The 17,001-nt window shown below is 42.9% G+C and overlaps 1 protein-coding gene across 3 annotated transcripts in view; it reads right to left on the reverse strand.

Annotated features, from left to right (window-relative positions):
- Window positions 1–1,063: 1,063 nt before the first annotated feature.
- Window positions 1,064–17,001, reverse strand: part of Tmcc1 (transmembrane and coiled-coil domain family 1) — a 188,179-nt gene continuing 172,241 nt past the window's right edge. For all 3 annotated transcript variants that reach the window (XM_031383045.1, XM_031383046.1, XM_031383047.1), the window contains 2 exons: window positions 7,305–7,440; window positions 1,064–4,824 (listed from right to left, as the gene is read on the reverse strand). In XM_031383045.1, coding sequence (XP_031238905.1) covers window positions 4,510–4,824; window positions 7,305–7,440 — 451 coding nt within the window. In that variant the 3' untranslated portion in view covers window positions 1,064–4,509. The remainder of the gene's footprint in view (window positions 4,825–7,304; window positions 7,441–17,001) is intronic.

Here is a 17,001-nt window from a genome sequence, read left to right on the forward strand (position 1 = left end):
CAGAAATCCGCCTGCCTCTGCCTCCCAAGTGCTGGGATTAAAGGCGTGCGCCACCACCGCCAGGCCCCCCAAAGCATCTTTAAAGCTGATATAAAAGGTATCCCTTCCTGTCAACACCTAGGTTGAGGCTGGGTGTGATGCTGTTAGCTCACACCCAGGTGGGTTAGGACAGGCAGGGCTAGTAAATAAGGACGAAGCCATTCACCTGTTGGGTCCTGTGTTCAGATATTTAACAACTCTAGAGCCTCTGAGCTATGGCAAAAGTCTTAATGAAAATTACTGTCTTTGGAGCCATTGAAATCATAGCTCAATGGGTAGAGGCAGCAGCCACTAACACTTATCTGAATTTGGTGCCTACAAGAATGTAGCAGGAAGGCTAGGCAGTGGTGGTACATGCCTGTAATCCCATCACTTGGGAGGCAGAGGCAGGCGGATTTCTGAGTTCGAGGCCAGCCTGGTCTACAGAGTGAGTTCTATGACAGACAGCCAGGCAGGGCTACACAGAGAAACCCTGTCTCAAAAAACTAAAAAGTGGCAGGAGAGTACCCAACTTCCATAGGTTGTATTCTGATCTCTACATGTGCACCATAACAAGTACACAAACACACACTGTCAGCAAACCACCACCACAACAAAATATGAGCTGGGATGTGACTCAGTGGCTGAGGGCTTGCCCAGCATGAGCAAGGCCCTGGATTCTATTCCACCAGGAATGTGTCTCCTTCCCTCTCTTCAGCACTGAAATTACAGGTGTACATGAGCATACCTGACTGGGGAGGCTGGGGGTCCAAACATAGGTCCTTGTGCTTGTGCAGCAAGAAATTTGCCAACTGAGCTGTTTTCCCAGCCCTTACAGCATAGTCTTAACTACAGGGGAAGTGCCAACCTGGAACGATGCCATTAAGGTCCGTGGAGGTTGCTGGGTATAGTTTCAAAAATACTTGTGTGACGATCTCTCTCCTTCTCTCCCACCCCAACTCACAACCAAAATTCCCAGATCGATGCATCTGCACTGGAAATGGGGTATGCACAAATAAAAACCCAACACAAACCGAGTCAATTGGCAGGTTTCTAGCTGAGGTCTTTATTTCCATTTTATGTACAGCAGAGATGCTGCTGTGAAGCCACAGCAGCCAGACAGAACACAACTGAATTCTCTCAACAATCAGCAGCTTACGATCTAGTAACTACAGTGTTAATGTTCACACGTTCACAAGTATCATCTCTTTACTCTTCGATTCGTGCATGTTGAGTCTTAGTCTTACACACCTGTATAAAACACACTTAGAGTCCAGTAGTCAGTCCCTTCTGAGGGTGTCACCTAGCATACACAACACACAGAAATGTTTAACGTGTAGAGCCACATTCAAAATCTCAGTTTTATTGGGGGTGCTGTGGGAACCATCACTTTGCCTGCGCTGGCTTGTCGACGACAGCATTTGGTTTTGTTTGAAATGTGTACTGTCTAAGGCTTCAAGGCCAGAACACTGGAACTCAACTCAGAAGCCAGGATTCACTGAGTACCTTAGAACACAAGGTCAGAAACCAAACCAAACACAGTGAAGACCACACCAAAGCATGCTCACTGTCAGACATGGTTGGTGAGGAAGGCTTTACCCCACTGTTCTGGTGACAAATGTTTTAGGCCAGTGGTGGTGGGGCTAAAGGAACACCATCAGTGATGGATCCGACTGTACCTCTTAAGAAGAAAGCCTTCATTGCCGGGCCATACTGGGTAGACCAAGGACCTGAAACTGGAGCAGACAGCTATCAACAGTGCAGAGTGATGGCCACCTCTACAACCACAAGTCACCCAGGCCAACACTGCCAACCTCACTCACCCGGGCTAGGCACCAGCATGGACAAGAGAATCAAGAAATGCTTCACTTTAGTGGGATTTTATTTTTTTTCAATTTTTATTTTTTAAGGAAAAGAAGCATTAAATTATGGGCAAGCTTCTCTCAGATCAGGTGCTAAAACCATCAGAGCAAGGCTATAGAAGGGCTGTGAATAGAAATGAGATTCTGAGGACAGCCACAATTCCAAGAAACTCAAAGGCAACAGGGATGGGCAGCAAAAACGTCCAGGTAGGCAGGATAACAGATGTGTTACAGACAGCACTGAGTGCAGACAAGTGTGGGTCTGGTGAGCGAGCAGGGGTAAGACAGCAAGCAGCCATGACAGGCCTGTCCTGGAGTGAAGGTCCTTCCCAAGACAGTCTGCTGGAGGAGGAAGGGGAACTAGTGCAGGCCTGCCTGTCTCTCTGCAGCTCCAGCCTCTTCCCTCAACAGAAACAACTTTACCTCATGGATCACAGTGGCATTTGTGGTGGTGGTGGTGGGGCGGGGATAGGGTTCCTGTGGAATGGTTAGAAAAGCCAGTGGACTGCCACTGAATTGTCTCTCGCACAGCCCCACGGGGTTCTCTTCTATAACAGAGCAACTAAATTACAGTAGCAAATGCTAGCCCAGCAAGGTCATGGTGTCCTGTGGCACTCTTGCCTGAAGCTGCTGCAGTATTTTCAGGCAAAGTTAAACCTTTTAAACAGGCTTGGGGACCATTTGTTTTGGCATGAATATGCATTGGTTTTAATTAGTTTCTTTCTTCTTCTTTTGGTCCTTGCTCTAGGTGCTCATTATGAGGTGAACAAGCATGTGGGGATAGAGTGAAGACTGGGTACCTGAGTTAAACTATCAAAGTGAAAAGGCCAGCTGGCCAAAGCAAAAGGAGGCTGGAGCTGCTATGTGAACCATTCTTTCCAACAGACAGGGCAATACTACCCTAGTTCTGAAAGAAGGTTCTGGTATGGGTACGTAGGCAAAACACACTTCTTTGTCCAGGGCATATAGTAAGTACATGGTCCCTTTGCATCATGCGGGACCACAGACAGAAAGAGGCCACTGGAATGGCATTTGTGACCTCCAATGATATGAGATTAATCAGGCTCTGAGGTTTGCTCTGAAGGTTGATTCAGGCTCTACCTGAGTGATGGAACTGGCTATAGGATGAGGACCAAGTTCAGCTTATCTTCCTAAAGTATCTCTAAACAGCCACTGAGCAGTTAGGTTAGTGTAAGTCAGTCTGGGTTAGTAGGAAGCTTGCAAAAGTGTGCACCTAGAACTTGGGTCCTTCTGACCTGACATTTCCTTTTCTGCGTTTTGGGAGAATCATCTTCAATGGATCCTCTCTGGCAGACAGAATAAAGCTTTGAAGTTAATGATGCTGAGGCCAAAATGCAGACAACAAGACTCCGTTATCACTTTGGTTTCGGCAGTTAGGGGGTGTTAAACAATAAATTAAGCAAACACAAGGAGTTATTTTTGACTCTCGTAACATAGTAGTAGCCTTTTTTCCTAAAGAGAATCCATTTACTTGGGGGGAAACCAAAATCCAGTCCTACCACGCTAGTCTGTGTAGTCTTGTCCCCTTACCCTCACCATTCTAACCAAGCCAAGCCGGGGAGATGGTGCTGTGGGGGTGATAGAGACCAGAGAGCCGGGGCAGCCACAGGGTGGCAGAGGGCAGCACTGGCAACAGTCTTCAACTCAACTGTTACAAGATAACAGGGAGCAGCACGCTGAAATATCCACACGGCTTCATTTGAAAACATCACTGCTTTATTTCAGAGGAAAAAATAAAAGACCCTCCCAACCCAGTCCCCTCCACCCCCCCAAAAAAAACCAACCAACCAAAAAAACCCCAATAATAATAACAATAATAAAAAATTCTATTAGAAATTATAAGGAAGCACTGAGAGTTTGAGTATTACATTCTTCAAGTATGTTGTTCGGATTTTTATTTTTAAGTTGGTAACTATACACATATATATATAAAAAAACAACCAAACCTTAAAAGTGCGGCCAAGGGATTTTGCTTAAAAGTTAGGATTAAGGGCTACTTCACAATACTGAACAGGATTGCGCAGTCATCCTATGGGCTCGATGCTCTTGCTTCCAATCCTGGCAGTTGAGAAAGGAGCAGGCTCAGAAGTGATCATACTTCAGGGTTAGCATGAGAAAGCTAGGGAGGTGCCTGTGTTCTTCCACGGCAGGGAAAATCCACCCTGAATCTAAAATTCCAACCTGGAATGTGCTGGGACTTCACAGTAGAGTTAGTCTGGATGAGGAGAGGAGCCCGGGCAGGGTGGGTATTGGGCCTGATCAGGTTTTTGCATCTGTTTAATGAGTTTAGTGCAGTTCTCCAAGCTTCAATTCAGAATGCCCTTCAGTGTGTTGCAGATTGTTCATGTTAAAGGACTGTTTCAGATTTGCATCCCAAGGAAAATCATGCTACATAAAAATGATCCAAGATTTTTGCCCAAAAAACTTCTTGGATAAAATCTAAAAAATACTATTGCAATTGCGTCTCTTGAAGAAAAAAACATTATTCTAAATGTAAACAGATTCACTCAACTCTCTTGTAGAAAACTTCAGAGTGGGTAATGCTGCTGTCTAGCTCTCTTGGCATGCACTCGCCAGACGGTGAGGAGCACTGCTTTCTGTGCCAGCATCATCTGGGGGGTGAGAAGAGTCGGTCCACGTAGCTGAAGAGGGCATCCCAGTGCTTCCAAAGAAAGGCAATGAAAGCCACAAGGAATAAAGTGCTGAACGTCCTGTTGCGTGTCTTCATGAGGGGGACCACACAGTTGGCTACTGTGGACACAAAGACCAAGAGGACTGCCATGACAGCAAGGAGGATATTGATGAGTTTGCCCAGAAGGTTGCGGGCAGTGGCATTCTCCAGCCCTTCCAGTTGCACCACCTGCTGCTGTTGCTGCTGCAGTTCCATCTTGGAAATGCGGGTTTGACAGGCCTCCAGAGCCTCCTGTGGACCAAACAGGGGATGATTAGGCTTCTACTCTCAGAAGTACAGCTGGATGTGCCCTGGGAGCCAGGTGCATCCTGAGCCATGATAAGGATTTCAAATGCTACAAGCCCTGGATATGAAAAGCCAGATGCTCAGTACTCCCAGGTGGCATTATTCCCATCCCATCTACTGCACTCCTAGGAGAACTATGGGGAGCAGGGGACATTCTTGGATTTATTTTGCCTAGAATTTATTTAACTTACTTATTTAAGACAAGAGTCTCTTGTATCTCAGACTGCCCTATACTCTCTATATAGCTGAGATGACCTTGCACTTCTGATTCTTTTGCCTCCATCTCCTGAATGCTGAGATCATAGGCATGTGCCATCATTCCTGAGTAGCTTAGAACATTTTAATGAGAAGACCTCAATTGTATGGGTTTTATACTTTTAGAAATTATGAGTCTAAGGTACACAAGACACATCCATGTGTCTTTGACTTTAAACACAGCCTCTTAGTGTTCTTAGTTCTAGTCCCTGCTGCTGTCATACGGAGATGTTTACCCTTTACCTGTATTTAACTGTACAGGTGAATTTGTCTAGCACAGGATTATTACAGGCATTTCCTACCATAATGTGCATAGTATTCTACTTGAGTTGATCCATAACTTATTCCTTTTTTCTTTCTTTCTTTCTTTCTTTTTTTTTTTTGCTTAATAGTGGGTCTTGATTACACCATGTCCAAAATACATGGGTCCACGGGTCCACCTTATTCTTTTGTGTATAGACATGCACATGGACACAGGTGCATGTTCATGTGAAAGTCAAAAGATAATTGTGGCTGTTGGTCCTCAGGCACCTTCCACTACTGTTTCTGACAGGGCCTCTCACTAGCTGCAATTTTGCCACATAGGATAGACAAGCTGACCAGTAAGCTCCAAGGATTTGCCTGTCTCATCTTGCCATTGCTGGGATTACAAGTGCATGACACTATGCCTGGCTTTAAATAATAATAATAATAATAATAATAATAATAATAATAGTTATTAATAACTATAATAATAATGGTTTATTATTATTATTATTATTATTATTATTATTATTATTATTATTATTATTATTACATGTGTGTATAGGCATAAGTGTACAATTTGAGGATTGGTTTTCGCCTTCCACCTTTACCAGGTTCTGGGGGTTGAACTCAGTTGTCAGGCTTACATAGTAAGCATCGTTTATATGTTGTACCTTCTAGCAGGCTCCCCATGTCTGACTTTTTATGAGGGTTCTGGGAATCTGAACTTATCAATCAAATACCTTGCCAACTGAGCCATCTCCCCAGCTCTAACTTATTCTTTTTAGCTACTATGCAACATTTCATAGTATGGGTATGTCATACTTCAACAGTTAAGTCCCTCTGGAGGATTTTTTTTTCTTCTGATTTTTTTCCACTCTAACAACAATGTAGTGTGCCTCACTAACATATTACCTGATGTTTTTAGGTAAAAAGAATCCATGGTTGGAGAAAGGGAACTGTGACACTGCTGTAAGGAGGGCACACTTCTTTTTCAGGGCAATCTCTGAGATGGATAGATACTATGATCACACTTTACAGAGGGCATTAAAGAGACCTGCTCTCCCTAAGGCCTTATGTAAATTGCATTCTACCACTCAGGGAACCAAAACTTCTCCCCTGGTAAGGACAGACAACCTCCCAAGACAACTAGTGGTTGGAACCATGGGGTTTTTCCAGCCTTGACTTCAATGGCTTTTGGTTTCCTAGGATGTAAGGTAAGGTTCAGATAGCTTCAGGCTGTAGCTAGCTCAAGAATGGATAATGGATGCTACTCACTCCAGAATTAACTTGGGATGAAAAAAATGTAAATAGAATTCAAGAACATAAAAAAGATGTCAGCTGGGCAAACAGTGGGGACAGTACCTTGATTCCTACGGGTGGGTGTTCTACAAGTTCCTCTTGGACACACTAGCTTCTTTCAATGTGCCTCATAAAACCCATCATGACCTCTGATAGAATCTCCATAGAAAATAAATAAACCCCAATATTTCACTTCTTCCCATGAAGAAGTGAAATCAACTGAGTGTTTACCTTCAACTTCACTGCTAGGGTTTCTCACAAACCTACAAACAAACAATGGAGAATTCTCACAAGCCATGTAGTGTGCCACCTGTTACAGAGTAGGGACAAAAGCCCTTTACATAGAAGCAGAAGATAGGCAAGATGGCCAGAAGCACCATCTCAACAGCTCCAGGGCAGCAACCAATGATGAGCTGTTCTAGTTTTTCTCAGACAGAGACTGCTCTGTCCGTAAGACATCTGCAAGTATCTAGTCAGACAGGACAGCTATACCTCCTCAAAGGGCATGGACTTTACTGGGTCAAAGCAGGTGTGCTGTAACTGATAGGAGCTTTTCTTGACTCTCCAGACTTCTATCTTTGCCCATTTTCTTCCTTTCCTGTTTCTTACTTATTGTTCATACTAACCTGGATATCCCGGGCCCGTTCATATGACTGATAGGCAATTTTCTCTTCCATGCTAGCCAACTCCTGCTTTAAGTTCAGGATCTCATTCTGGTGGAGCTCTGTCAGGTCATTCAGTTGCTCTTCTAGTCGCTCACATCTAAGAAAGGAAGAAAGGTTGGAGTTTGAAACATTCGGCATTCTCCCTGACATAATTTAGATCAATCCCCAAATCCTTTCTACAAAATAAAACAGAAGCCCAGAGCTTGAGCATGCCCAGAATACTGTGTGCCAGCAGCTGTAGCTTTCCGTCTCCAGAAAGGCAGCTGTCACAAAGCCATCCTACAGCATGACATTCCAGTTTTCTCCACAGCCCTCATTAGCTCTGTACACCTGTGATGCTGAAGCAGTTCTTATTCTGCTCTGAGTGTGGGAGAAGCAGAAACTCATTAAGGAAATCTCATTGGGAGAGAACCAGTGAACAGATGGAAATGGACCTTCTCTCTATTAGCAGTAACTTATTTCAACACTAGATAACTTACTCACCCAGACGATTGTGATTTGGAGCCCCAGAAAGCCAGAGCCAGTGGGGTCCATCATCCTCATGGCCAAGTAGTGCTTGGGACATTTGTCAATCCATTTATTGAGAGTCTGTTGTATGCTAGGCATAAAGTACTGGGACACTGTGGTAAGCAAGAGAAAGCATCTGCCTTTTGTTCACTGTACAGGGAAAGGGGAGACAGAAAAACAATAGGATTTCCTGTATCCAAGATTGACAGGGAGATATGGTAATGCCTAGTGGAGGGTCAGGAGAGACTTCTTAACTCTCTTCAAGAATTACAGATAAAGCCTGAATATAGAAACAGAAGCCTGGAAGGTGAAAAGATTGAAGATGTGCAAGAAAGGACCTTACTCGGAAGGAAAAGAAGTACAAACTTGTTAAGACAGGAATGCGGTTGGTGTCTTACTTAGTGTGGTGGTTTGAATATACTTGGTCCAGGGAGTGGGACTATTTAAAAGTATGGCCTTGTTGGAGTAGGTGTGTCACTGTGGGTGTGGGTTAAAAGATTCATTCTAGCTGCATGAAAGTCAGCATTCTGCTAGCAGCCTTCAGATGAAGATGTAGAACTCTCAGCTCCTTCTGTACCATGCCTGCCTGGATGCTGCCATGTTCCAGCCTTGATGATAATGGACTGAACCTCTGAACCTGTAAATCAGTCCCAATTAAATGTTGTTTTTATCAGGGCTGCCTTGGTCATGGTGTCTGTTCACAGCAAAAGAAACCCTAAGACAGAACTTGGTACCAGGGATTGGGTATTGCTGTGATAGACCTGACCATGGTTTTGTTTGGAAGAATGTGGGTTTTGGGACTTTGGACTTGGAAAGCAGTGGAATGCTTTAAGTGGGGCTTAATGAGCAATTCTAGTAGGAATATGGAAGACTTTGTTGCTGAGAGTGATTTGAACTGTGTAGACCTGGCCCAAGAGGTTTCAGTGGAGAAAAATTTCAGAATGTAGCCTAGAGCCTATTTTTGTGGTATTTTGGTAAAGAATATGACTGCTTTTTGCCCTTATCTGAAGAGTCTACCTGAGGCTAAGGTTTAGAGATTTATATTAATTGCATTAGCAAAGGAAATTTCAAAAAAAGCCCAATAGAGACTTTATTTTCTGGTTTAGTCTCATGAAGAGCACTTTGATCAAGTATAGCAAGCTTAAAAAGAAAAAAATACAAAATGTATGGTTCAAGTGATAATAAAAGGGCATCAGAAAGAAAAATGGTGCTGAATCGTGTTCGAGTAGATAAAGAGAATAAGGCAGCTGTGGTCACCAGGCTAAGCTTATCTGTTTGTTTTTGCAGTTGAATAGGGAATAGTTTGGACTTTTAATCTGGAATTAACGACAATCCAGAAATGGAGGGGTGCACTTGTGATCTAGATCTTGAGGATGGAAAACACAGCCTTCTGATCCAGATCTTGAGGAACAGTGATAATGATAAGTTCAGGTCCTGGAATGGTTGCACACACCTTTAATCCCAGAATTCAGGAGACAGAGCTATGCAGATCTTTGAGTTCAAGGTCAATCTACAAGAGCGAGTCCCAGGACAGCCAAGCTTAGGCAGTGAAGGAGTTAGAAAACAGAAAGCTGGTAATAATGTAATAGAACAAGGGGGCTATGCTCCAGCTCCAGCAAGGAGCAGAACTCAGCAGCTTCAACCATGTGGCTCTGGCTTTAGAGTCAAAAATAAAACGGTCTACTGAGACAATTGATACTGGTTAGCTAGAGCTAAGAAATTAGCAGAGAATAAGAAGAGATCAGCATCACTGAGGTGAAATTTTCTGAGAAGTGTTTTCTGAGAGCACAAAGAAGCTGTGTTCCAGAGATAGCCAAGGTTGTACCTTGTGGTGCAGCTGGACTTGGTAATGTATGAGAGTTACCCTGGTGGTACTGGTTTTGAAGGTATGAAGGGGTCATGGAGAGCAGCTGAGGCTTGGCACTGTGAGAGGCTAGGGAAGGCCATTGGTGAAGGTGCAACCTCAGTTGCAGCTGACAGCCCAGGACTGAAGGGGTTGTGCAAAAAAGTTTGGCTTGGCATCATGAAGAGAGCCTATGAGGGGCTACTGGTGAAGCCTAGTCGCAGCGGAAGATCCCAGTGTACTAGAGATGCCAGTGCCATGGGATGATCACCAAGAACAGCAGCAGCATTGGAGTGGAGTGGAATCAACCAGAGCCCACAGTGCTACAGAGCCCTTTGGAGGAGCCCAGAAGATTCATCGTGGATCCCAGACATTGCAACGAGAAGCTGTAACACTGAAGTTGCCTTGGAGACTCCAGTATGTTTGAGGTGCCAGAGCCATGGGCTATCTGCTGAGGAAAGCTGCTAACAGGGAGTGGAACCAGTCCAGGAGAAAGAAGTTTGTTGCCGTCAACGAAGATGAAAAAGGAGTTGGAGATCTGAAGACTGCTTTGACAATAGCCACGGAGATGCAGAGTTTGGAGTTTGCCTAGCTTGTTTTCTATCTTGTTTTGGGGATTATAGCTAAGAGATTGCATGAATCTCAGAAGAGATTTTGAACTTTGGACTTTTAACATTGTTGAGACTGCTATAGACTATGAGGACTTTGGAAGTTGGACTAACTATATTTTTTATTATCTCATATGCTCAAGTTAGGCCAGATGTGGCAATCACTTCTATTGTCTGCAGATCAGAATGAAGAACTCTCAGCTCCTCCTTTAGCATCATGTCTGCCTGCATGCCACCGTGCTTCCCACCACGACAATAATGGACTTAACCTGTGAGCCTATAAGCCAGCCCCAATTAAATGTTTTCCTTTATAAGAGTTGCCTTGTTCATAGTATCTCTTCACAGCAATAAAACCCTAAGTGTCTTAGTTTGGGTTTCCATTGCTATGAAGAGACACCATAACCAAGGCAGCCCTTATAAAGACAACATTTAATTGGGGCTGGCTTACAGGTTCAAAGGTTCAGTCCATTATCATCAAGGCGGAGGCATAGCAGCATCCAGGCAGGCATGATGCAGGAGGAGCTGAGAGTTCTACATCCTCATCTGAAGGCAGACAGGAGAATACTGGCTCCATGTGGTTAGGAGGAAGGTCTCATTGTCCACCCCCACAGTGACACTCTTCCTCTAACAAGGTTACACCTACTCTAACAAAGTCACACTTTGAGAACAGAGAATGTTCCTGGGATGAAGGCTAGTTTTAGCCATCTTATTATCTCTAGTGCACATGAGCACACACATGTAAGTACATACAGACGTATTTATTTTACATAAAGGTTTAAGGGCGATCACCAGAGATTCTAGGTAGAATAAAATGCTCAGAAAGAAATATACAGAAAAACTGGACATCTGGATTCTGGATAGCTGGTAAAGGGGGCCATAGAAGACGATGTTTAAGGAAATGAGTTGTTTGGTAGTGGTGAAGAGGATAGGTTAGATAGGCAGTGTGTGGAGTGCTAGGGACCCAAGTCTTCAAGGTGAATGCTTGTTGAAGACTACATTATTAAAAATATTGAGACATGGGGCAAGTGGGCAGGGTCCATGGCCACAGGGAATATATAACCACATGTGAAATTCAGGGGACTTCTACTAAAAAAATGAAAGTAGGGCTGGCGAGATGGCTCAGCGGGTAAGAGCACTGACTGCTCTTCCGAAGGTCCTGAGTTCAAGTCCCAGCAACCACATGGTGGCTCACAACCATCTGTAATGAGATCTGACGCCCTCTTCTGGTGTGTCTAAAGACAGCTACAGTGTACTTATTTATAAAAATAAATAAGTCTTAAAAAAAAAGAAATATGTTCTACTATTTACTTAAAAAAAAAATGAAAGTAAAGCTGGAAGCAGGGTATGGTGCATTCTCTAGAATAGCAGGTGCTAAAGAAGCTTCTGAGGTAGGAAAATTGTAAGTTTGATTCTGGTCTAAAACCCAACCAACCAACAAGTGTGCCAGAGTATCATTAAATATCTAGAGCTCCTCCTCTCTTCCCTTTGTTCCTGCCTGCCTGCTTGCCTTTTTCTTTTCTTGCCTTCTTTCCTTTCTTTTCTTTATTTCTCTCCTCTCTCTTTTTTTCCCATCCTCCTACATTCTCTTCTTTCTTCTTTTGGTCATACAGGGGAAGGAAGTTTTCACTACATGCCAGGCAAGGCCTCTATTACTGAGCTACAGCTACAACCTTTCTCTTATTACTAATGACACATATGGTATACAAGGTTTTGTATTTCTTTTTAGCCCAGGATGGCCTTGAATTTGTGATCCTTTTGCCTCTATCTATGAATTCTAGGATTAGTGGCATTTATCACCATGTGTGGCTGAGTTTATCCACTTTTAAGGAATTCAAAAAATTTCTCTAAGGTAATTCTATGTTGCAACATCTGTGTTTCCCTGTGTTTCTGTATCTTTGCATGTGTGTATCTGCCTGTCTGTATGCAAGCAGTCCATGAGAACACATGTGTGAAGACCAGAGGAAGATATTGGGTGTTACACTCTATTCCTCTCTGCTTTATACCCTTAAGATGGAGTTTCTTTCTGAACTTGGAGATCATTAATCAGCTAGACAGCTAACCAATAAGCCTCTGAGATTCTTTTGTCTCTGTTTCTAGTAGAGCTTGGGTGATAGACACATGTAGCCAAATGTGCTTTTTATTTTTTATTTTTTAAAATTTTTTTCCTGAGACAAGGTCTCACTATATAGTCCTGTATGGTGTAGAACTTACAGAGAGTCCCCAAGTGCTAGGATTAAAGGCATGTGTCTTCACACCAGAGTTACTACTCTATCCTCTAATGTTATCACTTTTAATTATCGTATAATAAACAATAATTATATCCTATTTACTTCTATTCCTTAAGAAATAAACAGTAATTTAAACAGTCACAGTCTGATCATTTTTATTATGTTGTTAAACCCTGGTTAGGCCTCCTTTACCCTTGAAAGAACCTCTGTTGTGCTCTTTTCTTCATGTTGTTACAGAACAGCATGCCCTATGCTTGTGGACTTCTGCCTTTTCGTCTCATCGTCTCAGGGATTCTGGAGCAGGTGTCAGCTATGGAAGTGATCTGCTAAAGCTTACATTCATCAGATACTGTAAGGTTTTACAAATATACTATGTTTTTAAACTTTTTTTTTTTTTTGGTACGGTGTGTGTGCTAGAACCTAGAACCTTACACGTGCTAGGTGAACACTCTATTAAATAGTCTACTATTTTGAGTGTGTAGCTTTCTTCGTCTTTATTTACCAAAAGGGTGTTGAAACTTAAAATAGTATTCTTTTTTAAAAAGATTTATTTATTTTATTTATACAAGTACACTGTAGCTGTCTTCAGACACACCAGAAGAGGGCACTGGATCCCATTACAGATGGTTCTGAGCCACTATGTGGCTGTGGGAATTTGAACTCAGGATCTCTGGAAGAGCAGTCAGTACTTTTAACTGCTGAGCCATTTCTCTAGCCCCTTAAAATGGTATTAACTCCTGGTCTTGTCGGGGTAAAGCTCAGTGGTAATGTGTACTTAGTGGGCTCTGGGCCCAACCCAACACCAAAAGCCAGAGTGATTCTTGGGCCATGGTCAGTAACTAGAGCTGGGCAGGGAACAGGGTGGTGGTGTCTAGTAGGATGCATGGTGACAGGGCTGTACCACAACCTCTCGAACCACAGCCCATACACATACTTTTTGGTGTTTATATACTTCTGGGCGTTGGGTGTAGTGAATCATGACTTTATCCCAGCACTTAGGAGTTAGAGGGAGTATATCACTGTGAGATCAAGGCCAGCTTGGTCTACATAGTAGGTTCCAGGACATCTAGAGTTATATAGTGAGACCTGTCTTAGAAAAACAAACAAACAAAAAAACCCCAAAAAACAAAAAACCAAAAGATCGCTAGGAAATTTTATTGGGAATTAAATGTGGTTCATGTGCTTGAAGAGGAGACTGGAAATAGCAGACAGCTACTGCTGCCTCAGACCCTACTGTGCAAACCCATCAGGGCTCCTGGAAGGTGTTATCTTCTCTTCAGAAGAAACAGTTAAAATTCAGAGATCTCAGAGCTACCTGCTAAAGCTACAAAGTGAAGGAGGAAAGATGTGAATCCAACTTTGACTTTAAAAACCTACATTTTAAAACTACACTGTCATGCCATTTTGAAACTAAATAAGAAGTCAACATCTACAAGCTCCTTTAAAAAGTAAAAACTCTGAGTCAACCTGACAATGGTTCAAGGTACACAGTCACAGTGAGGACTGGATATGTCTCTGTTGACATGACGGCTTAAAGCTTGACCAGAAGAGGGCTGAGTAAGAGTATAGACAGATTCAGATTGGAAAGATAAAGCCAAGTATTAGCAAAAATACCCAGCTGGAAGAATCTTTCTGTTCCATTAGTGAGAACTTTAAAAAGTTACTTAATAAGGAATTCCCATAAGGCCTATTAACACCACTCCAGGTGCAGGGGTCAGAGAAATGAAACTTCTTTGTACATATGACATTAACAGAGATGAGCTTATAGCACCATGTGACAGTGTCCTAGTTATTTCCAAATTCTGTAACCTAAAGTGCTTGCAACTTGCTGTTCAGTTTAGTGTTTCCTACTGTAATTGATGCTCACAGAACATCAGTGTATGAAACAGACATACACATGAAACCCTAACCCTAACCCTGATTTGGTTGTGAAACCACAAAAATGTAGGTTTTTAAAGTCGAACAGGAAAGGGGCTGTGCTTTTCAACTACCTGTACCTAATTCCTAAGTCCTGACTTTTGCCTTCATCTCCTACTGTGGCTACTACAGACTGTTTACTTGGGAAGTGCTCGTGATCTGTTCTTCCTTTTTCCACCTATCATTCTAAATACACAGCCGTATCTAGAGGTGCACACGGGTAATCCCAGCACTTGGGATGCTGAGGCAAGAAGACTGTGAGGTTCAGGCCAGCCTGGTTATACACAGCAAGTTTCAAGCCAAACTGGGATACACAGTGAATTGTTACACTTTTCTAAAACAAAACAAATGAAAATAACACATCACAAAGGGGCTGGCACTGACAAGTAGTCCAGTGATAGATATCTGGGGACATGGAAACAACATCAGAAGGGTTCAAGGTTATCCTTGGTTACTGGGAGGTAAAAGACCAGTCTGGGCTGCTTGAGATTTTTGTCTCAACAGACAAACGAAAAACCAAATCATTAAAAACAAAATCTCCCAAATTATGAATTATGTTATCCTACAAGGGGTAGTTGCAAGGCTTGGAGCATTCTCTGGAAGGAGCCTGTGATTTCTAATCTGGCCTGGCCCCAACTGTCCACTCCTAGCAAAAACTCAACAGCAGAGAAAGCATCTTGCCTTTATGTCAAGTATGGTTCTATGCCTGAAATCCCAACATGCAGAAGGCTAGAAAAGGAGGATACAGTGTTTAAGGCTAGCTTGGGCTACATCATTTAAGGATAAGCAGAATTGCACAGTGTGACTGTCTCTAAAACAAAAACAAAGGCATTTTGTTTTTTACCCACAGTATCTGGTAAGAGATACTATAGTTTATTTGTTTTGAGACAATGTCTCCAGGCCCTGAACTCCCTATGTAGGAGAGGATGATCCTGAATTTCAAATATATCCTCCTCAATGTTGGGTATGCTGGTATATCACAGCTCACCCAATCTATGTGGTACTGAGCTGGGAACTCATGGCATTGTGCATGCTGGGTAAGCAAGCATTTATCCAGGAAGCTCTATCCCCAGTCCCAAAAATGATTTTTTAAATGAATTAATTATATTTCAATTATGCACCATGTACTAGCTGATGAGTCTTTTAGTCCAAGGTTTGGATTCAAATCCAATCTTACAATTTACTAATCTGAGAGACTCTGTCACCTGCCATGCTGTAAACAAGAAATCTCCCTACTTCAAAGCAAAATCATGCCAATATGGAGACAGCTGGTAAAAGCTGGGAGAGACAGTCCAAGCTACAAGACTACACAGGCATCACTCTATTTTGTGATCTTAGTCATGCCTAAAAATCCCTAGGAGGTGTGGTTCAAAAAGACTTTTTGGGTTGGCAGGGTGGCTCAGTAGGTAGCTACTAAGCCCAATGTCCTGTCCCCAGAACCCACATGGTGTAAGGAAAGAATAAAACTAGAGCAAGTTGTCCTCTGCCCTCCAACTACATGCAGAGGCATGTGGGCCTCTCTTCAAGTAGGCAGGCTTTTTGTTTGTTTGTTTGTTTTTGTTTTTGACAGTTATGATGGGGATGGGCACTTTAGTCTCTAAGTACTATGTATGACTCTAGCAGGCCATTTCTTGCAATTCAGCCTGGACAAAGAACCTCACACTTTAAGAAGTTTTACTCAAAGGTCTTTCCTAAATCACATAAATTCAAAGGGACTCTAAACATCTAAACATGGTTTCATTTTCACTATTAGCAAAGAGGAAACCTAAATACTAAAGCTTTTTTGTTTTTGTTTGTTTGTTTGTTTGTTTGACACAGGGTTTCTCTGTGTAGTCTTGGTTGTTCTGAAACTTACTCTGTAGCCTAGGCTGGCTTTGAACTCAGAGATCTGTCTGCCTTTGCCGCTTCAGTGCTGCTTGGTTTTATTTTTGAGATAGGGTTTCTCTATATAGCCCTGGCTATCCTAGAACTCACTCTGTAGACCAGGCTGGCCTCGAACTCAGAAATCCACCTGCCTCTGCCTCCCAAATGCTGGGATTAAAAGCGTGTGCTACCACCGCCCAGCGCTGCTTGGTTTTTAAAGCAGGCTAAAATTATCCCTGGCTGGAAATAAAAATTGCTGTGTTTATAATGCATTGGCCATGTCCAGATTCTGTGGAGGTAAATAACTCATAAATAATTACCGATTTTGGAAGTAAGTGTTTTTGGTCTCTGGACTGTGCAACATAACATCTTCCTTGATCAAAAATAAACCAGGGATTCTTCTGGGTTAAATTCCTGATGAAATTGCCCAGGCTGGGAACTTCAATCTAAAGCATTACTCTTTTTTGGGTGCCGCCCAAAATTTGGAGCCACCTGGTGAGCCTATGGGGCTTCTTTGGTTAGACAATAGGTCAGTAGAGCAGATGTCTGATAAAGGCCTATGGAGCAGGTCTGAGACATACAAACTGACACATACAGGCCGGCCACCTTGGGAGCAGACTCCTGTATCATTTCCCAAATACATTTGGGACACATAGGTAGACTCTGCCAAGGTTTGACCAGAATGGAGAGAT

This window comes from Mastomys coucha, unplaced genomic scaffold (genome assembly GCF_008632895.1).
Source record: "Mastomys coucha isolate ucsf_1 unplaced genomic scaffold, UCSF_Mcou_1 pScaffold20, whole genome shotgun sequence".
NCBI classification, from domain to species: Eukaryota; Metazoa; Chordata; class Mammalia; order Rodentia; family Muridae; genus Mastomys; species Mastomys coucha.